Below are 26,352 nucleotides of genomic sequence, written 5' to 3' on the forward strand. Positions count from 1 at the left end.
TCCAGGTAACAACAAGCAGCCGCAGACTCACTCACATGCCCGCCTTTGTTGTTCAACTCCTGCCCGGACAGCTAACAGCAGCCCGCCTCCTGTCCTCGGCCCGACCTCATGGATCCCAGTGGAAGTGAACTGGACTCCAGCCTGCCTCAGCCCGAGAACCCGTGTCTGATCGTGGAGGACTCTCAGCCGGACAGTGTCGCCCTGGAGGACGACCCCGAGAGCAGCTACCGAGCTCTGTTGGCCCGCCGCCTGTCCAGCCTGCAGCCCACCGCCCGCAGCCCGGTCCTGGTAGGATGCAAACTTTACTAACCCACATCCAGGGCTGGTTTATAGTTTCTGCAGCAGCAGTGATCATGCATGTCTACCACAGTTTAGACTGTTTGACTGTAAGGTAAGAAACAGCACTGATCCTTCACTGCAGTGTTTACAGGGCTAAAACACACCAGGACAATGAAACATGCTGCAGGCAAATCTGACTAAAGTAAAAACAAAATCTGCAAAATGTAAAAAAACAAAAAAAGTACTGAAAGTGAAAGTACTCACTGTAGAGAAAAACAGCCCATAATAATACTGATGCATTAATGTATATCCATCTTAACATGAAGATAATTTTATTTTTTCACTCACTTTTTTACTTTAGGATAATTCAAACACATCTCCAGCCTGGAGAAATACTAACCACAGCTCTCAAATGGGTGTAGTGCAATAAAAATGTAGTAGAGTAGAAATATAAAGTAATAGAAAACAGGAATACTCAAGTACAAGTACCTCTAAGTTCTCCTAAAGTACAGTATCTGTACTCACATTTCACTAAAACACTTTCCCACTAATATATTTTGGGCTCTTCTCCATTAAACCTGTCCATAGACGGCCACATTCACTCCACAGCCTTGCCCCGCGGTACTTCATGGAACCTGAGGTCTCCTCTCCATCCCCCGGTCTAGGAGGAGGACTTCTGGGGGTAGAGCGTTCAGTGTGGCCCCCCCCCACCCTCTGGCTCTTTAGAAAGCTGCTATATAGATTCAAGCTGTTATTGTTATTATTATTATTATTACCAGTCTGTCACAGGACCAACGCAAATAGAAAAACAATGACAATGTCCACGTGCACAGATCCCAGTTCACCTCAATGAGTCGCCCTCTAAATTAGTGTATTCACGGGGGAGAGCCTGCTAATTCCTTACAGAGAGGCTCGAGACGGCCGCTTGTTCAGACCATCTAGCTTTGAGGCGACAGTGTTCACCGATCCTGCAGCCACATCTGGATCTCTGAGATTGTTTCCCTGTCAGCACTGAACTTTAGACCTCTTCCCTCCCGCCAGGGAGGAAGCACAGAGGTTAATATGTACCTTTTCATTTCCACTGTACCTGCTCACTGGTTGAGCCTTTTACTCTGTAACCTCTATGATGTTGTTGCACTGTTAAATGCTCCTCTTACATGTAAGATTAAACTTTGTTATAACTTGCAAGCTGGCTCCAATCTCCTCTACCTAAAGAAGAAGTCTTTTGACAGAGTTCAAGCATTCATAATTAGCTGTATTGCTTTAATAAGTTTGTTCTGTAGAGAGCTTCTCTCATCAGTACAATAAAGGGAACCTGACTAATAACAAGAGATTTGCTATTCCTCCTAAGGTTTTTTTAAAAAAAAAAAAAAGTTTGAACTGTTTTGTTTCCGTTTGTTGTTTTGTGAAACTAAAGATTTTTTCCTTTTCTAGGAACTGATATCTTCCCCACTTGGAAGCAGATACTCTCAGACTGACAGCCAATCAGATAGCCCCCAGAGTAACAGCCAGGCTGAACCCGGTCAGTGCTCGTCCACCGACATGAACACAGCACACACAAGTATCTGAATAATAATAATAATAAAGAAAAACATTTCTTTCTCTTTTCTTGCTGTAGGGATCTTCACCACAGCCAACCCCAGTTCAGCATTCCAGGAGGAGAGTCAGGTCCTTAACACTTGCCCTCCTGTGGACAAGAAGAAGTATGTGGTGTCGGGCGTTTTCTGCTGATTTTCTAATGTTCAGGGTCAAACAGCCGCGCAGTGTCTTCACTCTGAGTCCTGCTGTTTCAGGTGTGCAGAGGACGCTGATATGGACTCTGGAGCTGATTCTACTACTCACTGCATCCAGTCTGACGGTAGGAGCTCTTCTGTTAAGGACGATTAGCATCCATGTTCAGTGTGGTACTTAATTTAATCTTTAATCTGTATGTCTGCGTTTCAGAGGGAACTTCTCAGTTTGGCTTTCTGGAGCTCTCTCAGAGTCAGGACCTGCGTGGTGAAGTGGTGAACAGTCAGCAGGAGGAAGAAGACGGAGACATCATACGTCAGCCAGACAGCGAGAGAGGCACCAAATCAGGTACTGAGGCTTTTTATTTATACAAACTGTGATTTTGTTCTTGTGCTCCGTTTTGTATTTCATTGTTATTTAGGCCTCTGATCTCATTTGAATTGATGCAGAGAACATTAACCTGCACATCTCGAATGATATCCACGTTTGAAAGGCTGCAGTCTGGTCTGGTTAATTTAAGACAATTCAATTTGAATCTGACAGATGACAAATAAAAGGAAAGTCCTGCAGAGATGAACATGAATACAGATGCTTCCTCACAGGACCCATGTAAAGATGATGGGAGTCATGTTATCAGGCTGGAGTTCAGTCGTTTTAAGGGAAGTACGAGTTTATTGGGGCATTGCAGCCAAGATGTAGGACATTAAGGCCAAAACCAATGGTGCATGGATATAAGTGATATTACCAGTATGCAGTATAGATATAATTATATAGAGCTGTTTGTGCTAATGATGCTTAAAAAAGGTAAAAATGAATCCATGAAGTAATCAAATTCAATTACATAGTCAAATTAGGTGCCTAAACGTACTGAACAACATAAATAAATTCAATATATCCGGATCAGGGGTAGTTTTCTGGAGAACATCAGTCTGCCCAGACGTGCTGCATTAGTCATGTTGTCTCATTCCTGGCTGCCAGCGTTTCTGTCACTCGTTGCATTTTTGCTGCTCTGAACCCCGTTGATTCTGCTCTGCTCCTCATTACAGCCGCTAATTAGCTGCTGTACATTTAAACCAGCTCAGCCCTCGCAGCTCTAGTGACTGTCCCACTAATCCCATGGTTGTTTCCACGCTGCTCAGTAGTTAGCAGGAGTTTGGCGTCACACACACGTAGCGCTGTTTGCAGCAGAAGGTGAAATGTCAGTTTGTTTATTTGGGAATACGTAACTTTCTTTTAAGGGCACAAAGGCCAGTTGAAAATGGAGCTCGTCAAACTGGCTGTGTGGATAGTTGATGTTAGAGGGGGCGGTACGGCCGCCGTGGTGTTATTTCCTTTCAAGTCACCAGATCGCAACACCTGTGGGAGACTTTGGGGTTCACCACCATCTTCATCAAAACATCCAATGAGGAAGTAGCTTTTATTAGAGAGGTCAGAAACTATGACAAGGTTGTATTTTTGTTGCTCTGGTGCTTCTGCTCGAGTTTGCACTTTGTTTTTTAGCTGTCTGATCAATTTAAGATGCATAGATGAGGTATGAAGAAGGTTAAAGTTGTGTTGTACGTGCACAGCTCGGTGTAAAAGTTCATTATTTAGTACCTGATCAGAGCGTTCACACTAACTTATCTCGTCCTTTCTCTCATCAGCAGAGCAGAAGATCAGCCCGAGGACCTCAGAGAGTCAGGACAGCAAAGCAGTCAGGTACAGTTCAATGAAGGAATAATCCTACATTCATTACTGTGCACATGCTGGTCTCTTTATGAGCACTGTTGTTGTTTTTTTTTTTTTTGCAGATCTGAGGTGAGCTCCAGCAGCTCACTGGAGTCTCCGGGTCAGTCGGGCAGGCAGCTGAGCGTCCAGGCTCTGCTGCACTCACAGAGCACTCAGGCCTCTGGCAAGCAAGAGCGGCAGGACTGTGAGATCCTGTCGTCGCAGGAGGACCTGTTTGACGCCGACAGGACAGGTCAGTACCGGCTACACAAAGAGCATCTCCACACAGCTCAGTTCCCTCCGTGTCTCCCATGATGCCTCTGTGCTGCTCGCAGGTGCTGCAGTAGACAGCACGGTGTCTGAGCCGGAGCAGCAGGGCCACCCCACCCTGACCCCGGCCCACACCCTGACCCCGGCCCACACCCTGCGACTGCTGCATCTGTCCGGACAGGGAACGCTGGTGCAGCAGAGTCTGTCCCAGTAGGTCGCAGGACTGCTCTCGTTTCCAGTCATCATATCCTCACAGCCTGGAACGTGACCTGATATTCTGATCTCTCCTTTTGCCCCCTTTTCCTAGGAGCTCTGTCGACTATGTCGCCCCCACCCCAGACAACTTCTCCACCACCCCTTTAATAGTTCCCAGCTCACCGACCGAGCCGGAGAACGAAGACGGTAAATGATTAACCTGCTTTAGTGGCTGAATTTAAACTGAGCGAGCAGCTAAACTTGGTTTGCTTTGTCAGATGCCGATGAGCCGATGGATACCTCGCTGCCCCCAGAAGGCCGAGCGGGGGAAAAGGAAGAGCCAATGGAAACGGAGGCCACCTCTAAGCCACACCCGTCCGCCTCCACTCCTGTATCCCAGAATTCCCCTGGTTTTGTGCTCGAGCGAACTCTGTCTTTGCCCTCCCAGCCAGACTTCTCTCATGTATGTGCTTCATTTTTAAAAGTTATCAGTTTCTTATTTGTTTTAAAGGCAGCAACATACAGATTTCCCATGATTTAAATTAATCAATTAATCATCGAACAAAAGGTCAAAAACTAAGGAACTCATATCGAAGCCTTTAGTTGTCTTGTTCTGTCCAACAGTCCAAAACCCAAAGAGATCCAGTTACTGATAGAAGAAAGCAAAGTTAGCCCTCATGTTTGCCAGCTTTTGACTCGTTACCTGTCGATTGACTGTTGATTATTTGTTTGATTAGTTTATACGAGTGCTGGAAATGCTTAACATTGCCTGAATTTTAATCAGTCATCTTTCAAGGTGCTTGTATTTATACTAATTGCATTAAAATTCTTTGCTTTTTAGACAAAGAAATAGAATAATTAGAGAAAAGTTGGAGGGAAATATGAGATTTTCTGCTCTCGTCTGATTTAAATCAGTGTAAATCAGAGTATCTTGAGATTTCGGACTGATTTGTTGAATTAAACAAGTATTTAAAAACGTTATCAAGGACTCAGGGAAATTATAATTTTCACTATTCTAACAGTTTTTACATTCTGAATAATCAGCAGGTTGATTGATAATAAGAATGATCCTGAGCTGCAGCCCTAGTTCATGATGTTTTATCTGTTTCCTCAGGACGTGTTTGTCCCGACGCAGAGTCAGGAGGCGTCGCAGCGGTCAGATAAGAAGACGTCGCCGTCGCCTCGCGAGACGCCGTCTCAGCCCCTAGAGTCAGCTCCCTTCACTTTGCCTTTGCAGCTCTCTGTGAACACAGACGGCAGTAACCCGGCTCAGCAGGCGTCGGAGCGCGCCGAGGAGGACAGCCAGGCCACGCAGATAGAGGAGCTGGAAGAGCCGCCCGGCGTGGACACCAGCGATTCTGCGATTCCCCGCTGCGATCACAGGAACCAGAGCAACGGCGTCCCCGCAGAGTCACAAACTGCCACGAGTTCTCAAACTTCCACCTCTGCTGAATTACAAAAGCGTTGCAGCGAACGTGCCGAGAGCGAGCGGCGCGAACTGTCGCTAAAGTCTGATGTGCACAAAAAGACGGCAGCGGCTTTGAATGTACAAAATGTGATTGTAAAAGACTGTGAGAGTGACAGCAAAGAGGTGAGGCCTGCTGACGTGGTGTCCTGCTCTCAGCCCAAGTTAGACTCCTCTAATGTGACTGTGAACAGCTGTGTGCAGGAGACTCCCTCAGACAATTCACCCTGCAGTTTGCCCTCTCAGTCTACGGCCTCTCAGACGTCTGTGGTGGAAGTGGTGAAGGGCTCGGTGACTGTCAGAGCAAAGAGTCAGTCCATAGACTCGTCGTCGCAGAAGTTTGGGACGGTTGGCAACAGTCAGACAGTCAAAGACGGGATGGACGAGAGTCAGGAAGGGGAAGCAGAAAAGGAGGAGGAAGAGGTGATGGAGGAGGAGGAGGAGGAGAGCACAGTGGGAGGCGGGGGGGCCTCAGGAATGGCTCTGGTTCTGTCCCAGAGTCGGCTGTTGTCCCCTGAGCCCATGGAGGAGGAGAGCGAAGACGGAGGAGAGGACAGCGTCATCGTTGTCACAGACAGCGACAGAGACTCTCAGCTCCTTCAGAAAGAAGGAACGCCGCCGTCCAAGCCCACTAATGCCCAGCCAATCAGAGGCAACGTGTCCGTCTCCGCCAACGGCCATCAGGCTCAGGCTCAGGCCAAGAAGGTGCACGCTGCCCCTGATAGGCTCTCCCAGACTGAGAGGGTGGCGCCTCAACCAGAAGGGCTCAAAGACAAGAGCCTGAGTGACAGCTCAGGAGGTAAGCTACACTATCTCACAGCGACCGTAAGCAAACAGTCAAACCATATTATAAAATACAAAGATCGTAAGACAGAATCAGTAAGAAGGATCCTCAGGTTGCCTTGAGGCTCGTAGGGAGTCAGGTGGTCTGCAGTATATTTGGGAACCCTCTATGGGCCTTAAAGGTGACCAATTAGATTTTAAGATCTATTCTAACAATAGACTGGGAGTCAGTGAAGTGATTTTAAAGCTGCTGAGATGTGTCCTCTCCTGCTGGACCTGGTTATGAGTCTCCGAATCAGCTGAAGTTTGAGGTTTTGTTGTGTGAGGCGAGAAAAAGGCAAAACAGTAACAACTGGGATGAAATGAATGCATGAATTACTGTTTCTAAGTCCTTGGCAGATAATAGGAAATAAACTAAAACACAGAATGTGTTAGTCATACATGTAATTTATTTGTCTTGTCTCTGATATTCAGATCTTTCTCCTGAGATTCTCTAGTTGCACCCTTTCAGACCACTGAAATTATTCAAACGAAACACGTAATAATCCTTTACTGCAGAGGACAACTAGGGCGAGTGTAGTAGGTCAAATATAAGCTCTTAGATTTATGTTTCACTATTGTTTTCTCCTCTAAATACGTTTGGCTTTACATCTAACCCCCTGAAATGTTCTCTAAGAGATCTGCCAGGGTTGGTCTCTAGTTTCATTAGAGGTGGGGGGGTGTCTGATTGTAATTGTGCCTTTCTGCCACAGAAATTTCCTTCCACTTCACACTTCCTAAAGAAGGGGAGCTTATTGGTCCCGCTGTCGGTGCCACGCCCCCCCTGATCAACCAGCTGAAGCAGACGATGAGACACAGCACCCCCATCGGTGGGTTCTTGTGCCGCTCAAACTGGAAACTCCACATGGTGTCAGAATAAACTCAGTGTGTTGTGACGCCGAGCTTCCTCAATGTTTTTCTTCCTCCGCAGAGATCACGTCCTTTTCTGAGAAGTCAGACATGGTGGGCGACGTCTCTGCGGACGCGGCGATGGCGGCCAGCGACATCGTGTTGGGGGAAAGCGGGGAGGACACGTCGGAAAAGGGGGACGGGAAGCTGAGCCTGAGGATGAAGCTGGTGACCCCCGTGGAGGAGGGCGGCTCGGAGCGCTTCAGCCTGCAGAGTAAGAGCTCGTCCGCACGCTGCTCCTCCCTCCTCTCGCTTTCACGCCCGTGCGTCTGCTTGTCGGTGACAGGCCGGTATCCATGGAGACGCTGCATGCAGTCATCGCCCTCTCAGTAATGCGTTTCTCTCCCTCAGAGCCGGCGCTATCAGAAGAGGACGGCTCTGTGGTCAAGGTTACCACCGTTGCTAAGACTGTCGCCAGGTAACTCCACTCTCTCTCTTTATTCACTTCAGCTCATTCCTTCATAAGTGTGTTACCGTCTTCAGTCACTCTGGAGGAGGTTCTTCAGTGGCTGTTGAGCCGACCTCCACTGTTTCTTTACAAACAGTAAAAGTTAGGCTGATGAAGATTGTAGCTCACAGGCAGCCGTCTTAGAGAGTGCAATGTTTTTCATTTTTTTAGAAGATAGAAGAAACGTACATACAAACAGCATCAGAAAAGAATTAGAGTAGAGTAAGTGTGGGGAGAAAAACACAAAAAAACAACTTGGTGGTGATGTTATAATGACAATAAATACATAGTGTGACAAGATGATGTCTTTAGTCCCACTAATATATCAGCATCTGTCATGTTCAGCTCATGACGTGTGTGAGGTCGACCCGAGCCGGTCCTAATGGTCGGTGTCGGGCCCAGTCCCAACATGTTTTCGCAGCTCGTTATCGGCTAAAATAAAACTGAATAAAATCCGATTCTTTCTTTCCTGAACTCTGCTGCGTCCACCTCCGCCCGCTCGTGTTGGAACGCGGCTCCGCTTCACCACAGCGGCCTCGACAGTGCAGCATTTCATAACGTGTGTGAGGGAAAGTTAGCTGAAGCTGATGGCGTCACCTCAGCTTCAGGAGCTGGAACTTCCCCGTTACGCTGTCATTAATATGAGATCAATAATTTAAGCTCTTCAGCTTTGTGTTTTGGAAACGGGATCTATCTGGATCACGTCGCTTGTGAACGACGAGGTCGGGTTAAGTAGGTTACGTCTGTTATTTTGAGGAATCGGGTTCATATTTAATGAACAAAGAAGTAAGTTTGAGTGTTGTATCGAACTCTAACAGCAGATGCTCATTATTAAAGGTCTCTGATCAGGATGGGAGCCAAACATTGGTAGTTTGAGTTTAAAAATAGTGCTGACACCTAATTCTATATTTGTCTTCATTCTTTAGTGCTCCTGCTTTTAGTCTTCCTGTTGTTGTGAAGCTTTTCTGGCTTAAAGCTATTTTTTATCTTCTGCCCATAATCAAACATCAGAACAAGAACTTTTATAAAGAACTTTATAAGAACTTTTTAGATGACATGTAATGGAGCACCTCTGTGGACCCTGTTAGCTTTAGAATTTATATAATACAGCTCCTCACTCTCCTCAGTGTACATGTTGTTATATATTATTGTTGGTAGCAGTAGTAGTAGTGGTAGTAGTATTATTGGTATTATATAGTACAGAGCCTTACTATGATTGTGCATGTTGTTATATATTTTTATTAGTAGTGGTATTATTGTTATTATTATTATTATTATAAGACTCTGGACTCACCTGGTGCAGTAATTTACCTCTGTGTAATAATTTGTAATAATAATTTTTAATACATCTTTTTTTTATTCATACTTTTATATATTTATATTTTACAAAAAGCAATTTCCCTTTGGGGATTATTAAAGTAATCCTGATTCTGATTAGCTGCAGTCTGACTGCTGCCACATGAGTTTACATTAATCAATGAGTTATTTAACTGATTTGCATGAGGTGTGTTGTAGAAACAGGAGTGTAACACTGGTGTTTCATGTCTCGGCAGCCCGTCGGTGTTCAGTCGCGTCAGGCAGGTGCACAGGCAGCAGGAATCAGAGGAGGACAGCCAGGCCGGAGGACACGCCGCACCTGTCCGGTAAGAACACACACTGTTACGGCACCGGAGTTCATCTGCTAATGTAAAACTGTGATACTGTGATACTGCAGTCTCATGCAGCCAGATGGGTTTCCTCTCCACTTCCTCTCCGCTCCACCTGCCTGTACTTTGGAGCGCTGGAATTGCACTGGATGAGAAATTTAATGTGTACGTGTGCAGATACTGTACGTTCCCCCCGATCCTGCAAGACATGGAGGTTCCAGAGGGAAAAGCCTGCCATATGCCCACAGCGCTGTCGGCCCACTTTTCTTAGCTTTTTAATGTCACCACATGCACGACCTTGGTGACCACCCATACTACTGCTGCAGTTACCTAAAGGTGTTCACCAGTGGGGTTAACTTTGTTGGTGCAGTTTGTCATGTACACATTCTGTGGGAGCGTCACACGTCCGTTTGACCTGAAGTATGAATAGCTTTCCCCTGTTGTAATGTATTTTAGTAGACAGAAATAGGTCTGCTCTGGCCACCACTCTGTGTGAGCGTGTAAGAGCGAGAGACCTACTTTTGGAGTCTGGTGGTGGGATGGAGGGTTATTTTTCGCACCGAGTGCTTTTTCTCTTGGCTTCTCTTGGGACGGGAGGATCAGTGAGGTGTAGTTTTGTCCTCCCGCTGTGACAAAGTGAGGTCGTCTTTACGAAGTGTCTTCTGCAGTCGAATTCTCTCTTTTATCCACTTGATGTGCGCATTAAATAGTTTAGAGAACCGTGCCAGAGATGGTGCCAGAGGAGAGGACATATTGTCATCTCAGTAAGAGGGTTTAACCTCTGAACAGCAGCCATATTGCGACAGCTCGGACTCAGCTTGTCAGGCTCAGCATCACCTCTACGACATCCTGTTTCATGTAACTCTCATCAGGAAGGAGGAAACATGTTTATGGATCGCTGCATATTTTCAGGAAGACATTCTCAGTGCTGCACTGTCAGTCTGTCTGTCTGTCTGTCTGTCTGTCTGTCTGTCTGTTTGTCTGTCTGTCTGTCTGTCTGTCTGCACGCTGTCTGTCTGTATGCATGCAAAACGACAGAAGTGGTTGTGGAAAGAGGTTGGAGAGGTGAGAGAGAGGTCTGGTCAGCCACCATGTGAAGGGGGCTTTAATGTCAGTCAGTCTAACTTGTGAAACCAGGAGCCACACCTTTGGGTGCAAATTCAAGTTTAATGTCAGACTAATGGCTCTGGTGTCATTCAAGTTTAGATAGATTCTGATATTGATGCCATATTTTTGTGGCCGACTGCCCAAAGTCCCAAAGCATCAGCTTTGTAACGTCTTTGCAGAGGGGAGCTGTTCTCCTCGCCGCAGAGGAGCTCCCAGGCGTCCTCACTGGGATGCAACAGCCTTCCTAACAGCCAGTCAGAGGAAGTGTCGGCAGCGCCACAAGAGGCCCCTAAGGAGCCCCCGGGCCCGGCTGAGCAGTCTGCAGAGAGGCGAGGACCGCCTGAAGCTCCAGAGCTGCCCACCCCGAACAGGACCGATGCCAGACAGAAGCTCCCCCAGCAGACCTTTGACAACAGCATCGCCTCCAGTCCGTCCAACAAGGTTGGTCAGCAGGCTCACAGCGTAGGGGAGGTGTTGGTCATGTTCATACTGATTATATTATGTTATGCCACATTGGACCTTCTCTGTATGTCCACAGCAAAACTGTCCCAACTTAAAAACAACAAAATTACAGCAAAGCTAAAATTCTAGTAAAGTTTAATTTGAGTCTTGAAGTTGCTCAACACATGATTTTAGTTAGTTTTGAGTGTCAACAAACGTAATATTTGCCGTCACAGATCTCCTGAAGCAGAAGGTTTGTTACACCGGTCTTAAATTAAAAGTCCTAAATATGTTTAGTTCACAGGTTGTTGTTTTTCCAACACCATTAGAGGCCCTAAAAATGTCAGACTTAAGAAAGTGGAAGTGCATCCCACTCCGTTATTGGCTACTGAGTTTACTTAAGCTTTTTGTTTTGACAAATGAGACGTAAGTGGGTGCTACATGAGGAGTGGAGGTGCTGATTACTCCGTCCTGTGTGTCTCAGCTCCGTCAGCGGACAGTGTCCCAGCAGACCAGCTTCGATGCTCCGGGGCTGCGCTCCCCAGCTGGCAGGGTACGGAGCTTCAGGTGCATATGGAGAAGGAAGATTACGCTTGCGTATGTGACTGTTGTCCAGTTGACGCTCGTGCATTTTGTCTCGAAGGGCGAACGAGAATCTCCGTCCTTCAGAAGAACCGCAGGCCCCTCCCACCGCAGACACGTGCGCACCATCCAGGAAGTGCGCACCACCGTCACGCGGATCATCACAGACGTGTATTATGAGGACGGCAAGGAGGTGGAGCGCAAAGTCTCAGAGGTAACAGCAGGTTTCTCATTTCTCTGGTTTCCTACTGGAAGAGTTATTAAACGTGTCAAACTGTCTGCGGCTGTATGAACCTGCAACCATCGTGCAAATCAAATAATCGTTTGTTTTCAAGCACAAATGCCCAAAAACAATCCTGGTAAAACATTTTAAAGACCAAACTAATAAATGATTGATGTTCTCATGTGGAGCAGGTGGCTGTTTTTTCTCTTACTGAGTTGTATGACAGTAGATATAACAAGGAAATCTACACATTTGATCTCTCTTTGGGTTTAAACTTGGTGTCTCTCGCACCAGGAGAGCGAGGAGCCAGTGGTGGACTGCCAGGTGTTGGACAGCGACATCTCTCCGTGCCGCACAGGCAGCAGCTCCGTGACCTCTGGCGACCTGGGCGACATCAGCTCGCTGTCGTCCAAGGCTTCCAGCCTGCGGCACAGCTCGGGAGGGACCAGCAGCAGCATCGGCCTCATCAGGTCGGACTTCATCATGCCGCCCAGCCGAGGGGCCAAATCCAACAGGTACTGCCCCCCCACCCCCGCTGTGCCAGTCAAATTCTCTCTTTGTCCTCAGTCCTGTCGAAGTCTCTCTGCTTTATCTGTCTAGACTAGTTGCATGCTGATCCTCTTCTGCCTTCTTTGACTTTCTAACACCCTAATTTCTCAGTGATTCCCTGATCGCTGCCTGCTTCAGGTGCAGGTTGCTCACAGGCATGAATCTGGGTTCACCGGGCTCCTCGTATTCACTGGGGGAGCCTTTGTTTTTGAGAGAGGCCCCAGATCAGTGCCTGTGCAACCTGACGGGCTCCTCTGGTCCCCTCTGTGTGTCAGCAGTCCCAGGAGGGGAGGCGGGCATCAACAGAGGGGTCACAGGGGTCAGAGGGCAGGGTCACTGGTCAAAATGGACAGAGGCTACAGCACCCTGGGGTCCCGGGCCTTCGTCCCGCTGAGCCCCAGAGGGAGGGCCAGAAGGGGCAGACCCCCGTCCCGCTCCTCCCTGTCCAGGTGAGTCCTCACTGAGGCTCGCCTGCACTTAGAGAAACCACACTGCCGCCTGCTATCGCTAACGACCCTTCACTTTTCCTCTTCTCACTAATCGCCTGACGCCTCATCTTCTCACTCAGAGCTGCAACTAATCGTTTATTTCCGTATTGATTGTTTTTTTCATGTAAATAAATAAATCAAATGCTCCTTTGTTTGTCCCGTGAATGTCAGAGAATAGTGAAAACTATTGTGACAGTTTCCCAAAGTGACATCGTGAGATTCGTCTTGTCCAACCAACCGTCCAAAACGTTGCTTTAATCTTGAACAATCGTCAAAATATCCAACAAATGCCAAACGTGTTTTCTACCAAACAATATTCACTGACAAAACATCCTAGTAGGTTTGTCTACGCCTTTACTCCAACATGTGATGGTGCCTAAACAGACTGTCTCTCTCTCTAAGGGGAGGGGGTGTCGGCTCGCTGCAGAGGCTCGGTCCTCACGGCCACCCACAGTCCTCCTCGGAGGACGAGCCCTACACCCGCATGCTCCCCCCGCGCTTCCCCATCAGCCCCACCGACGCTGAGCTGCCCAGCCACTCCGACTCCCTCAGGTCATTGTCGGAGGAGGGGGACTCGGCCGGGAGCAGCTTCGTCGGGCTGCGGGTGGTGGCCAAGTGGTCGTCCAACGGCTACTTCTACTCAGGCCGCATCATCAAAGACGCCGGGGAGGGGAGATTCCGCCTGCGGTTCGACGACGGCTACGAGTGCGAGGTGGTGGGGAAGGATATCCTGCTGTGCGACCCCATCCCCCTGGAGACGGAGGTCACGGCTCTGCTGGAGGACGAGTACTTCAGCATAGGTGAGGGAGAAGAGGAGGGATGATGTGTAGGATGCAGATCAGGTGTCCATCAGGGCCTACAGCTGGAAATGTTCTGTGTGGAGGTCAACAGGAAGTTTACTCCACTGTAATGAACTTCCACCTGGATGTTTCTGTTTTATTATTCCCGTCCGGTGTGAACCTGGAGGGGGTCGTGCATTTGGCCGTGTGTGTTGCTGCAGCTGAGCTAACATACTACTGAATGAACATTAACGCCTGCATGCTGAAAGACCTCTCGCAGTTGCAGCGATTCAATTAACAATTGTCGAAAAACCTATTCTATTGCTGACTCCTCTTACTGGCATCCATAGAATTAATTCCAACCCTGATATGCTCTCATTCACTAAAGTCACACAAAGCACAACAACTGTTTCTGTTGTTTTTGATCTGCACTCGACTGAGTTCACTTTCCAAGTCTAATTGTGGGTTCTTGAAGCTTCCTCTCTGTGGATCACAGTATTCCACTCTGAGAAGTTTCTATAGGATCAAACATCCATCGGTACGCTCGGTCATTTTTATAACAACTAAAACTTGTATCGGACCAAAAGCTCTGATATCTTATGTGTGTGTGTGTGTGTGTGTGTGTGTGTGTGTGTGTGTGTGTGCGCAGGTGTGGTGAGAGGCCATAAGACAGAGGGGCAGGAGCTGTTCTACAGTGTGGAGAAGGACGGCCAGAGGCAGTGGTACAACAGGACGGCGGTCATCCTGTCTCTGGAGCAGGGAAACAAGCTGAGGGAGCAGCACAGCCTCGGGCCCTACGAGCCCTCCGCCCCCCTGGCCAAGGCCTCCGACATCAGCCTCGGTAAGACCACCGTCACTTTACACGAGAGCAGCATGTAGAGAGTTGTCTTAGGTTCTCTTAAAGCCACCGCTGTGTTTCCTCTTTAAAAGCTGGTGCTCATGTGCTCCTCAGATAACCTGGTGGAGGGGAAGAGGAGGCGCAGAGTCGCCCCCGAGGGTCAGAACACTCCCAACCGCGGCTCCTCCAGCAGCCCCCGATCCCCCGGCCCCTCCGGCAAGAGGAAGCTGGTGACCTCCGAGGACTCCAGGACGCCCGCCAAGAGGGGCCGCAGGGGCCCGGGCGCCAGAGCTGGTACAGACAATTCATGACTGTGTCTCACCAGACGGGGGGGGGGGGGGGGGGAGTAGTTTTTAAATTATAGGTATTTTTTATGGGATTTCTCTTATTTTGATTTGACTTTGTCTGTCCCTTTTTTTTTTTTTATGACTACTTCAAAACCTTCAGGAACTTCAAAGTCAGGCTTCTATGTAATGACATGTATGATCAGAACAGGATGTTCAGTTTAGAGCTGATGTATAATACATATTCCTGTGAACAGACTTTAATAGGAAATATTTATGGTTTTAAAAATGGCTTTTAGAACCTGTTCTTTTAACCTGCTGTCTACGTTTTTAATCTTTGATCTTGTCTTCTGTCTTAATTCATTAAGAAGAATATTACAGCCGACTTGTTAGATTTTAGATGTTGTTCCGTGACATGGAGTGAGTAATGTGTGATTTTTGTACTGAGCACATCTAAGACATGTGGACCTCCGTATGGTCTGTCCGTCCTCTGCCGCTGTGCTGGCTGCCGCTGAGGTAATTAATAATGTGTACCAGTATTGCCATGGTGTTGGGCCACAAGTGGAGGGAGGATAAAATGTGTGTTTCTGCTAAAGTCACCGGTGTGTGTTTGCTGTGAGAGTCATTTTAATGCCGTCAGTGTGATTGATGCTTCAGACAGATGACGGGAAACAAACGTGCTTTTCTCATCCGCAGCTCAGCGGGTCGCTGCGTGCAACACCTCCGGCAGCGGCACAGATCTCCCCGGTCGGTCCTGTGATGTGGCGGAGACTCACGGCCCGCTGCCCCAGAATGCATCTCTCTTCATGGGCTTCGCCTTCATGCTGACCGCCTCGTCCGAGGTCGACCGGCTGACCAACAAGCTCTCCAGCGACGAGGAGGAGGGTGAGGCGGAGGGTGACAAACTGCTCGCACCAGCTGCAGCACGCTGCAGCTTCTCCTCATAATCCTTCTTAATTTTCTTCTTGGACAGAGTACGTGCAGACGGGCCCGTACAACAAAGCATACACAGAGTCCCAGCTGCAGGCAGGTGGAGGCTTCATCCTGCCAGACTTCAATGAGGAACAGGCAAGTACACCGGAAGTACTAACTAATCTTAGCTGATTGATTGGTTTTATTCAGGTTATCAGATCCAGAGGATAACATGTTAAAGTGAAAACACTGTTAGAGAACAAAGAGGCACAAACATTAAAACTAACAACCACAATCCTGAAATCCAAACCTAAATCACACCATAAAGTAGGAAAATAAAAAAAACAACTCCCATATTAAGAAACAACAATTCCACTGCAAATGTAATCCTAAATCTGTTCCTCAGAAAAGTCCTAACCTGACTTCTACTTTCTAGAAGACTTGATGTGTAGCAGAAGGTTGTTCCTCATAAAAAGGAACCTCTGGCTACATTATTCACTCCAGCTCTTTTACATGAAGGCAGATGTTATTGGACCATCGGTATCTGAGAACACGAGTATAAAGGAGCATTACTTGTTGATCGTATCGTTCATATGATGCAGCAGAATATTATTTTGTACTTAGTTCCTACGTTTAGCTGTCAAACCACCAGCCTGCACCAGACAGAACACGTATGAAGTTTGTTAAAAACACACAGGGAAGTGACTTTTCCAATATTAGTCCTAAACATGAGACATAATTATTGTTAGATGTTTATTATTCCACATATTTTCACATTTCTGACTGCTGATCGTTTAAGACGTCATATTTAAATATTTTGATCCACGGTGCTGAATATCATGTTTCAGCTCAAGTACATCAGTAATCCTCGTTCTTCTCGTCTGTGCCCGGTCCCCTCTTCAGTGTAAAGCAGCTTACCAGAGCCTGCTCATTGCAGACCAACACTGTCGAACCAGGAAGTATCTACTGTGCTTGGCCAGCGGCGTGCCGAGCGTGTCGCACATCTGGGTGCGAGACTGCTGCAAAGAGAACAAGCTGCTCAACTACAGGAACTACCTGCTGCCCGCCGGCGTCGGGCCTGATGACGCCATCGTAGAATGGTGAGATGTTTGTTTTGCACTAGACGGAGAGTATTTAGGGTCGAGTCACAGAGCCAGTGAGAGAGAAATCCCTGCCAGAAGGTTGGATGGATGAAGTGATCTCCAACAAATACTATCATCCTCTGCTGCCAAATTAAAACGAGACAAATAGGCTGAGCAACTGTAATGTTCCATGGGCTCTACTTTCTGGTTCAGTTGTGGGAATTTTTGAGGACACTATATACACTCCTCACTAACAGTCAGGGATATTCAGCTTTCAGGTGAAGTTTCAGGATGAACCTAAAATGCATTCTAACCTTTCCAGGTGAACTTAATGTGACCTTCTCTAAACCTTTGAATGCACATGTCCAACTGTTCAGTGTCTCAGTACTTTCTGCACCAGCTGCTGTTCTCTAACAAGAAGCTTAACAGCAACATTCACAACAGGTTTGATCCATGAATCCACCAATACATTTCCTGCTTCAGTTAGAATTGGTATTTAAACAGTCCTCCTCATCCTGCTGTTCACATTCTGACATCATGAGACCAAGACGACACCTAACAGTTGATCAGCAGCACCTCAACACTGGAGGCTTCAAACAGGAAGTCCTCAGACGGAGGTGTTCACTGAGCTTAGAGGGTCACAGAGTGTCATCAGGAGGTTGGAACAGTGATACAGAGACTGGAAGAGTCACAGAAAGGAGAGGAGTGGACGTCCTTTGGCCACGTCCCAATTTATTGAGACACTGAACATGTTTTGTTGTGGTATACCCACCACTGTTGGTAGATTTTCTTTCAATAAACTGTTTAAAATGAAGAAATCACCAGTGCATGCTTCTACTTAAATGTCCTACTTTCATGATATAATATCACTGTAGCATTCACTGTTTACATTTTCCATATATTTCACCTGAAAGTCAAATATCCCTAACTTTTAGTGAGTAGTGTATAATGGAGGTCGACCAACGGTGGATTTTTAAAGGCTGACATAATTCTGATCATTTGATTAATTGGCCTGTAATATCCCCTAATAATCAGTGGACCTCCTCAAGAAAAGCATTAATTTTTACACTCACTCAACTAAAATGTGGGACAGTAAAAGTTGTGCGCTTAATTTAGATTTTTAAAATGAATAATTTCTCCCTCTAATCAGGCATCCGCGCTGCAGCCCGTTCAAGGCTCTACGGGTCCTTCTGGTGTTTGAGAAGCCAGTGGAGCTCTGGGCACAGCTGATCACTTTGGGTGGAGGCTCCTCCGTCCGACAGTTTCAGGCAGACAAAGAGGGCTCAGGTACAGACCCCTCTCCTCCCTCCTCCCCCCCCACACACACACACACAATGATCCCGCTGTTACTCACAGTTTGCTCGTCCCTCCGTCTGCAGACATCCCTGCTGGCAAGTACGACGTTGTGGTGACAGACCATGCCTGTCCGCCATTGGTAGAGAAGAATGTGACATCACAGGAGGTCCCGCTGGTGTCCCCCGAGTGGATCATCCAGAGCGTCATCCGTGGGGAGCGCCTGGGCTTCCTCGGCAAGCCTCAGTACCGCCACGACTACTCCTCCTCATAATCGACATGTGCAATACGCCTTCGACCACCTTAAATGTTCACCATCCGTTCTGTTGCATGCCTCCGCTGTACATATCTTTATCCTGTCTGTTTTTATGAGATAATAAATTGTGACCCTCGTTTCATTTTAACTGATGTAAGTTTATTTTCTCTGCAGAAGATGGTTCTTACAAGGTTTTGATATTTACACTTTATACAAGGACAATAAGCCAAAGGGTCAGATCACCCAAACCACAAAACACGTGTCCCCTCTTTACTCTAGTGGTCTTTCACCTTGCAGGCGTATGTGTTTAGATTTGTGCAGTGAGGTTATTTAAAAAGATATTTTCTGTTTTTCAAACCACTTTCCTTTGGAAAAAAATGACCTGTGAACAGATTTCTGTGGCACTATTTCTTCAAAAGGTAAATCAATGCTCTTAAAGTCCTGTTAAAAAACAAAGCCCATCTACGTAGAGGTGAGAGAGAGAAAATCTGGTTGTATGATTTGGGTGAACTTATCCTTTAGAGGTCACAAACAGTAAAAGGAGTTTAAAGGACGTGTCTCCGATCCTTAACGCTCTTCTTAAACACTGAAAAGAAAGAACGTTTTGGAATTAACCTCAGCACGCTGACCTGTTTGATCAAAGAGAGTTTTAACAATCACAAGCTCACTGAAAATCCTGCGTCCTACCTGCCCAAGGTGCCTCCAGCCTGGGTGTAGTATTTGTTGTAGTCCAGCCGCAGTAACAGCTGAGCCAGGTCGGAGTTTATCTGGTGGTTCCTCACACTGGAGAGGATTTTAAACAGTAAGGAGGACTGCCGCCTGAAGCCCTGAAATATAAAACGTGGCGGTGTTACAAAGATCCATCTCTACGTTCTCCAGCATCAGACTAACAGAGGAGAGGCGTGTGGCTCCACCTTGACCAGGATGTCCAGCTGAGCCGTTCCCCTCTCATCCAGGGACGCCACGCTCTGACTGACCAGAGAGCAGAAGTTGTGGCACAGCTCGAGGATCTCGTTCAGACAGTGGAACACCTGAGGACAGACGAACCAATTAACTCTGCTGTTGTTTCAGTGAACGGTCTCGGTCCGATGTAACGCGGCTCTGGTCCGTACCGGCTTCAGCAGGATGAAGGACTGGGCCAGCAGGTTACTGAGGAAGTGGTCGTGGGCCAGTCGGATGCTCTCAAAGTCTCTGGTGGAGTTGATCTGCTGGAGCAGCTGAGAGAACTGAGACTCCAGGACGTCCACCTGGAGACGGACGACAGGAGAAAACACAGATTCACTGAAGACACAGAAATACTTCCTAAGTGCTGCTTTCTTCTTAACTTCAGCCTTAAGACAAACAACAAGGTTGGATAATCATGAATAAAGGTCTTATGGTTCTTTATTGTATCTGCTTATGTTTCCTTTTATGAAAAAAACTGAGGAATAAATGAGATTCTTGAAAGCAAAGGTTTTAAATTTCTTTGTAACTTTAAGATGAGCCTGCAGCAGTGAAACATTTTACACGACCAAGTAGGATGTCTCATTTCTACTGAAAAACAAATGTGACAGGTAACATTTAAGCTCTTGTCCAACACATGGAGTCATGTTTTTAGGCAAATCATTGTTTGAGTTGCAGCTTCGGGAGGAAAATTTCTAATTGATGTAAATTTTGATTTTCAAAGTAACAGATTTTTTTGATATTGTCGACTGTCAGAGAGAAATAACAGTGACGAACAGGCTTATTTTAATAAACTGAACTAACATAGTCAAAGACACCACACCTAATTTATATTCATGTCTCTGTCTCATCTGAGGAGTTTGTATGAAGAAGAAAATATTTAAGGTTGCACAGAACATTCTTAAGAACTTTCTTCTTGTGAATCTTAATACGTTTTATCTTAAGATAACGTTTATGACTGCACAAGCGTGAGCCTAAAAACAAGTCAGCAGACGTGTTTTACGTTGAGACATTTTAGGAAATGGGTCAACAAATCTTCATCTTTTAGCAGAAATAACTAGACACTGTAGTACGTTTTGTTTTGTTTTAAATATCAATAGATGGTTTAATGTGTTTGTATAAATGGTGGTTTAAGTGAGGGAAATGTGCTCTGGGGTCTCACTGCACCATCACCTGTAAGTAGTACTGCAGGTTGTCGATCAAGAACGCCATGTGGTTGCGTAGCCTCCACTTGACGGCATCCGTCTGGCTGGACTTGAGGTGCTTCCTCTGCATCTGGAGCGCCCAGCAGTGCTGCAGCTGCGACTGCACCCGCCGCACGCTCAGCAGGTACCTGAACACGGCGTTGTACCTGAGCGCAGAGAGGAGGAGCAGACAGGAGGAGACGTGTACGCCAAATAAACGGACAATCGAATAAATGCTGCGATAGGAAGCCAAAGGAGTACACACTTCTCCAAGACAGCAGGGGTGAAGAGGATGTGCAGCGGCCACTGAACTTTGTAGGTGAGGCCGAGAGCCGCCCAGCCTGTGGGGGGGACCTCACGGGGGGAGGTGTCCTGTGGAGGAGTGGCTCCATCTCTGGGGCCTGCTGCCTCTGGAAAATCACACATAATAACCATTAAACCAGAGGAGTGAGAGGAGGATTCAGCACCTGGAGGCTTCGGGTTAATTCTGTGATGCATTCGTGTAAAATACAAACTGATCTCACTGCAGCAAATAATGTACCGTCTGTTATGTTACACATACATAGGGCTGCAAATAATGATTATTCCTATTATCCATTAATCAGTCGATTACTTTAACTAAGTCTATAAAACGCCATCACAGTTCTTTACATTGTGTGTGTGTTGTTTGACCAACAGGCACTTGTTTATTTTTATTCTGCTCTGCAATTATCAAAATTGTTTAAAGTTCTAATTAAATAATAGTTTCAGCTTGTTGGATGATATGGTGCGAAGTCCATTTCTCTTGTGGAGCAGCGGTCAGTTTATCCGTTTAAACAACAGGTAGCTGCTCAGGCTGCTCTCTTAAAGTTGGGGCTGTTTGATCATAAAGCCACTGGATGGCACCAAACACCAAGTGAAGAACAACATCATCTCAGAGTACACAGGAGTCTGTTCCTGTCTCTTTTCCAGTCTCCTCATCTGGTTTTACGTCATTAACGTGTGCAGTAGAGCTTTGACACCTTTGCTGTCTTTGCCCTGGTAGTCCACAGTCAGGTGCAACAGAGGCAGGAGGTTGTCATCGTCCAGGAGCACCTTATGAGCTGCCTGCTGAAAGGCCACATTTACATCTGTGGAGCAGAAAACACGTGACGTTAAAATACACTCAGTTCTTATGACAACTATCACCATAAGTAATTAACAAGCCCTGAATGCAAACACACTTTATGAAATGAAAACATCAGTTGAAATGTACACTACATTTACAGGCCTTTCCACGGGGCACTGAAGCTGTTCTCTTTCACTTTGTTTGCTTCAGAGCCACCAGACTCCATTGACAAAAGGTGTGATTTTACCTCACAGAACACGGGTGTCATCTGTGCTACTGCTGCCTCAACCAATGAACTAACACACTGAATCAGATCCAGACAAACCATTTAAAAACACCAAAGTCACAGAATCACACTAACAAACCTAACAATACAGGCAGCGGCAGACTATCAACTACTGTGTTCTGCTACATAAAATCACTGGTTTTGTCAATGGAGCCTGGTGGCTTTAAGAAGAGCAAAGAGAGAGAGAGAGCGGCCTCAGTTCCCCATCAGAAACTACTTCCCCCATCCACTGTAGGTAATACACTAACTGACCCCACGTTAAATATCCCCTTAAAATGTACCGTGCTCAGTGACGGCTGTCGGAGGCGTCTTCAGCATGTGCTGCGCGAGGTCAATAAAAACCTGGTAGAGCTCGCCACGACCCAGCAAGTAGAAGTCCTTAATAATCTGGAAGGAAATCCAAACATCAGCGCTGTTAATCTTCGACTAAATTATGATCCAGAAGCAAGTGTGACTAATACAAACCTTAAGCTGTTCGAGCAGATCTGACTCCTCCACCATCAACGTCCACAGATGCTGCAGGTCAGAGAGATTGTGGCTTTGTATTTAGTCATTTTGTGCGTAGCGGCAAACCTCCAATGCTGTTCGGCTAAAAGAAGAACATAGTGCAGCAGTGGATGCGCTATGAGCTCACCTCTGCCACTGTGCTCCTGATGCGATCAATCAAATTCTCAAAATCCACCAGGCTGAAAAGAGGCTGCTGTTTGAGTCTGTGCAGCTCGGCGGCAAACATGTCCTCCTGGTGCTTCAGTATGGAGCCTAAACCAAAGAAAACAGTGTGTGTTGGACAACATTAGGCTCCACGTGCTGTACTAGGACTTCATTTTGATAGTAGCACAACAGAATACCAGCTCTAGATGGGCTGTGGTTGTGGTTCTCAAACATCTGCACAGATTCTCCAACGAAGAGGATCTTCTCAGCCACTCTGATGGGAATGTAAGAGGGCAGCACCTCCGTCCGCAGGGAGAACTGCTGCAGAGACGGAGCCAGCATGTTCTCCTCCTCGATCAGCCGCTGCACCGCAACACAAAACGACACCATCAAGACTCCATTCAAGAGCACGCGCTGAGCTCTCGTCCGGCCGGCGTGGACGTGGACGTGGATGCAGCTCTCACCAGGTCCTGTAGTTCTCTGAGCTGTTTCCCGCTCAGGCCTCCCAGCCCCAGGTCCTCCTCCTCCTCCTCCTGGTTGGCAGCGGCTCCTCCTGCACTGGGGCCCTGCTTCACGAAGAACTCCTCGCTCTGGTCCAGCAGCAGTCCGTGCAGCATCCAAGCCGCTAGCTGCTTGTACATCACACCATGGCACACAGCAAGAATCCTGCACAGTGGAATAAAACAGCAACACAAACGTCATGAGAAAAGATAACAGGACATTACAGTTGTAGCACAGGACAATGTAGAGTGCATCTCAAACATATTATTAAGGTTGCACAGAACATTATTTTTATATATTAAACATATAATTTCACCAGAATGGAAAATGTGTACTGAACAGGACAGAATTGGAGTGGAAGGTAGGTGAAAGTAGCTCTTTTCTTCTTGAACTGTTTGGAAGATGTTACAGGGGAGCTGCAGCACTTCATGCTAGGTGCTGTGGCGACAGAATGACTTTGAGAGGCCACAGGGAGTCAGTCAGGCTTTGAGCTGGGACACCGTTCACATGAACACACACAAACAAAAGAAGACGGGTCGAGGCCAAACGAAAAGGGAAGACTTCAAACACACATCTAAACATAAGCCACATAAACATCAACTGCCAAGGAAAGACACACGGACACATCGTGGCAACATTATGTGATTTTACAACACAGAGAAAAAAGGTTGTTGGAAGTTAAATGCTGCTAAATCGCAGAATTTAAGAAGGAAATCAAAGTTAGAAGAATAAAGAGAATAAAGAATGTAACTATTTTAACCAATACAGTATACAGATCCAGGATTTATCTATGTGAGACTATCAAAGAAAGATTTAAGCCTTTTTCACATTAAAAAAGAAAACATAACATTATTGCAACAAAAGGTCAATTAGAATACAAACTATTTTTAAATTTTGTGTCTCTAACAAGAGAAAATATTGTAGCATTGCTACATGGAGTCCAGTGTATAGCCCCCCCCCCCCCCCCCCCCCCAACCATGTCAACACAAGTCAGAGAGCCAACTTACTTTTCTAAGGCCATGCGAACAGGAGGAAGTCCCCCACAACTGTGCTTGTACACCGTCTCCAGGATCTGACAGCCATGGATCTAAAGCAGCGCACACACACACACACACAAACACACACACACACACAACAAGAGCACACGGCCATGAGTGGTGTTTCCCCGCTGTGACTGTGGAGGAGTACATCTACTTTTCTAGTCACTTCACGGAGCTCCCAGTGTGCTCATCAACATGTAGTGAGGCAATTCTGGCTGAATTCCTTCATTCATTTCCTTCATGCAAATATAGCCAAGAGGACGAGACATCAATAGCTCACACACCATGACATGTCGTTCCTCTGACCTAAGACAACTTTGGTCTGTTGATCCACGTGGATCTTGTTATTTTATGGTGACAACACGGGATGACGTGCAATAAGGGCTCTGCTTCGCTGTTCAACCAGCGATGTTGTGGTTCAGTTCATTCTTATTTTATCAAGGCTGTCTGCTGAGGGTTTTTTGGTTAAACAATTTGTCCCCTTCTAATCACTACCCCACCCTGAACGAGACAATCCTTACCTTCTGTGATTTTATAGTCTCTACCACCACCATCACAGAAGGAAACAGCAACTGGAACTTAATAAAGAAAAAGAACAGTGTTAGATAAACACACATGTAGACTGAAGACTTTTCTTAAGCATGTTTTTAACGGATACCAACAGAATTTTCATTCATGCTTTACCTGATCGAGCTTGTAATTCACATGAGATATTGTTAGATGTGGATCCCCAAGGAACTGAAACATACACACAAGTTGAATGAGCATCCTGTCACATGCCTCATCATCTATTCTGGTTTACTGTGCCATTATTCTACCTCCTGTTCGAGGTCCAGCAGTGCTTGTCTGTACGGCTGCAGCACGGAGTCAAGCCCTGTGCAGAAAGCCCGCAGGTAAATTCCATGGAGTCCCGTCTGGTTGGGCTGGTTTGTGTGATGTTCCTAAAGATATTTTGATGTGAAGATAAGTATTTGCTTTACTAGCAGAGAAACCCTGTCTTAGAAAGGGAATGGGAAGATACTGTTATATCTCCTGACACAAAAACACTACAGATGCAGCCAAAACACTGATTATGGACATTGTTTAAAAAGACTGAACAGTATTTCTATAATTCATCGTACAGTTTACTCACTTGTTGATGCACATGGCCGGTGTGTTGTTCTATGAACTCTGTGAAGCGAATGTAATCGGAGCCCAGTTTAGAGAGCCGGTTGAGGACACTGGTCTCACTGGGGTGAAGGAACGGCAGGTCCTGGGACACCTGTGGGTGAAACAAAGTGGTTCACGTTCAAAGATCACCACGGGGCACGAGCTAAGACTAGACCAGCTGAGTTTAAACCTGTCGAACACTATTATTACACCCACTGTATAAGTGGCACATGCACACATAATGGTGGATGTTGTTGTGATGGGAATCAATAGTTCTGCTCCTTACAAGCAATATGAGCGACCATGGAAGGTTGTAGCCTAGATCCTTCCTTGTTATTATCATGGTGTCTCTCCTGATGTCAGGGAAGAGGAAATAGAAACACTAGAAACAGGTGCTTTGTCCATTTACTGGATGTGACGCTTTAGTAAACTGGGTGGCTTGTTGGCACCATCGGTCTGTTGCTTTACACAGAGAGGTGTTTCTGTTGTTTAGCCTTCCCTCACTGACAGAAATGGGGTGGGCAAAATAATAGAAACACCTGCCAGTGTACCACAATCTACTGCTTGAACATGACTCTACAGTTAAAGCTACACTTTCAACAAAAACTGGACGTTACAACCTTCATGACGGGAGAATGTATTCATTTTATTAGTCCATTCATCTGTGTGCATAATAAATATGTATATGTATACAATAGTTAGAATTATATAAATGCTATGTAACTTCATTTTTAGCTTCTCCTAACTTGTCTGAGTATATAATAAGAGTTATTCATTCAATTTAACTATTGAGTACAGATGTTTCCTCGTATTCATGTATTCCTGGTTATTCTGAACACAACTCTATTTGAAGAGGATATTTTGAGGGACAAACAAATGCACAAGACTGCAGTTAGGGTAACTTATGTTAGCACAAACTAAACAGACAAACAATAACATCACAATAATATCATTTCGGTGTGCTGTGTGAGTTAAATGGTGAATAAATAACGTGAATAACGGATCAGCTAGCATATCAATGTTAAATCAGAAGCGTTGTTCCGTCAGAGTTCAGTTTTTACCTGCAAACCTGTTCGCTTGTTCCATGTGAAAATGGTCCCCGGGTATCCGCTCAGCGCCAGCAACAGCTCGTGAATCATGTTAATTCACCTGGAGTTGAATAAAACAGAAAACGCGGTGTCGCACCGGGTCCATTCACTCACCAAA

The 26,352-nt window shown here is 46.3% G+C and overlaps 2 protein-coding genes across 3 annotated transcripts; one reads left to right on the forward strand and one right to left on the reverse strand.

Moving 5' to 3' along the window:
• Positions 1-18,454, forward strand: tp53bp1 (tumor protein p53 binding protein, 1). Of its 2 annotated transcripts, none has more exons than XM_070829255.1 (27): positions 1-288; positions 1,714-1,801; positions 1,898-1,982; positions 2,073-2,137; positions 2,224-2,358; positions 3,654-3,708; positions 3,801-3,970; positions 4,053-4,197; positions 4,295-4,389; positions 4,461-4,645; positions 5,297-6,446; positions 7,183-7,299; positions 7,401-7,592; positions 7,730-7,796; positions 9,380-9,469; positions 10,759-11,020; positions 11,505-11,573; positions 11,664-11,816; positions 12,120-12,340; positions 13,265-13,662; positions 14,291-14,482; positions 14,594-14,773; positions 15,460-15,660; positions 15,737-15,831; positions 16,579-16,775; positions 17,908-18,044; positions 18,137-18,454. In XM_070829255.1, exons 1-27 carry the CDS (start codon positions 109-111, stop codon positions 18,322-18,324), a joined length of 5,112 nt encoding a protein of 1,703 aa, XP_070685356.1. In that variant the 5' UTR covers positions 1-108; the 3' UTR covers positions 18,325-18,454. The 2 variants fall into 2 exon arrangements, with proteins under 2 accessions (XP_070685356.1, XP_070685364.1); XM_070829263.1 differs by having other exon boundaries at positions 15,460-15,648.
• Positions 18,444-26,352, reverse strand: tubgcp4 (tubulin gamma complex component 4). The gene is made up of 18 exons (XM_070829275.1): positions 26,208-26,352; positions 25,130-25,258; positions 24,816-24,938; positions 24,682-24,735; positions 24,519-24,575; positions 23,965-24,044; positions 22,921-23,122; positions 22,654-22,819; positions 22,440-22,564; positions 22,271-22,321; positions 22,087-22,192; positions 21,434-21,541; positions 20,698-20,842; positions 20,422-20,599; positions 19,419-19,553; positions 19,221-19,337; positions 18,994-19,133; positions 18,444-18,892 (listed from the first exon to the last, which is right to left on the reverse strand). Exons 1-18 carry the CDS (start codon positions 26,283-26,285, stop codon positions 18,886-18,888), a joined length of 2,001 nt encoding a protein of 666 aa, XP_070685376.1. The 5' UTR covers positions 26,286-26,352; the 3' UTR covers positions 18,444-18,885.

Source organism: Pempheris klunzingeri, chromosome 1, assembly GCF_042242105.1.
Source record: "Pempheris klunzingeri isolate RE-2024b chromosome 1, fPemKlu1.hap1, whole genome shotgun sequence".
In the NCBI taxonomy this organism is placed as follows: Eukaryota; Metazoa; Chordata; class Actinopteri; order Acropomatiformes; family Pempheridae; genus Pempheris; species Pempheris klunzingeri.

Excerpts from the sequence above, each read along its gene's own strand:
- tp53bp1 (XM_070829255.1), top strand. The coding sequence starts at position 109 with ATGGATCCCAGTGGAAGTGAACTGGACTCCAGCCTGCCTCAGCCCGAG. Across the intron at positions 1,802-1,897 it reads TAACAGCCAGGCTGAACCCG|GGATCTTCACCACAGCCAAC; the intron begins GTCAGTGCTCGT and ends TTCTTGCTGTAG. Across the intron at positions 16,776-17,907 it reads GATGACGCCATCGTAGAATG|GCATCCGCGCTGCAGCCCGT; the intron begins GTGAGATGTTTG and ends CCCTCTAATCAG.
- tubgcp4 (XM_070829275.1), bottom strand. The coding sequence starts at position 26,285 with ATGATTCACGAGCTGTTGCTGGCGCTGAGCGGATACCCGGGGACCATT. Across the intron at positions 22,565-22,653 it reads CCACAGCCCATCTAGAGCTG|GCTCCATACTGAAGCACCAG; the intron begins GTATTCTGTTGT and ends TCTTTGGTTTAG. Across the intron at positions 19,338-19,418 it reads CCTTCATCCTGCTGAAGCCG|GTGTTCCACTGTCTGAACGA; the intron begins GTACGGACCAGA and ends GTCTGTCCTCAG.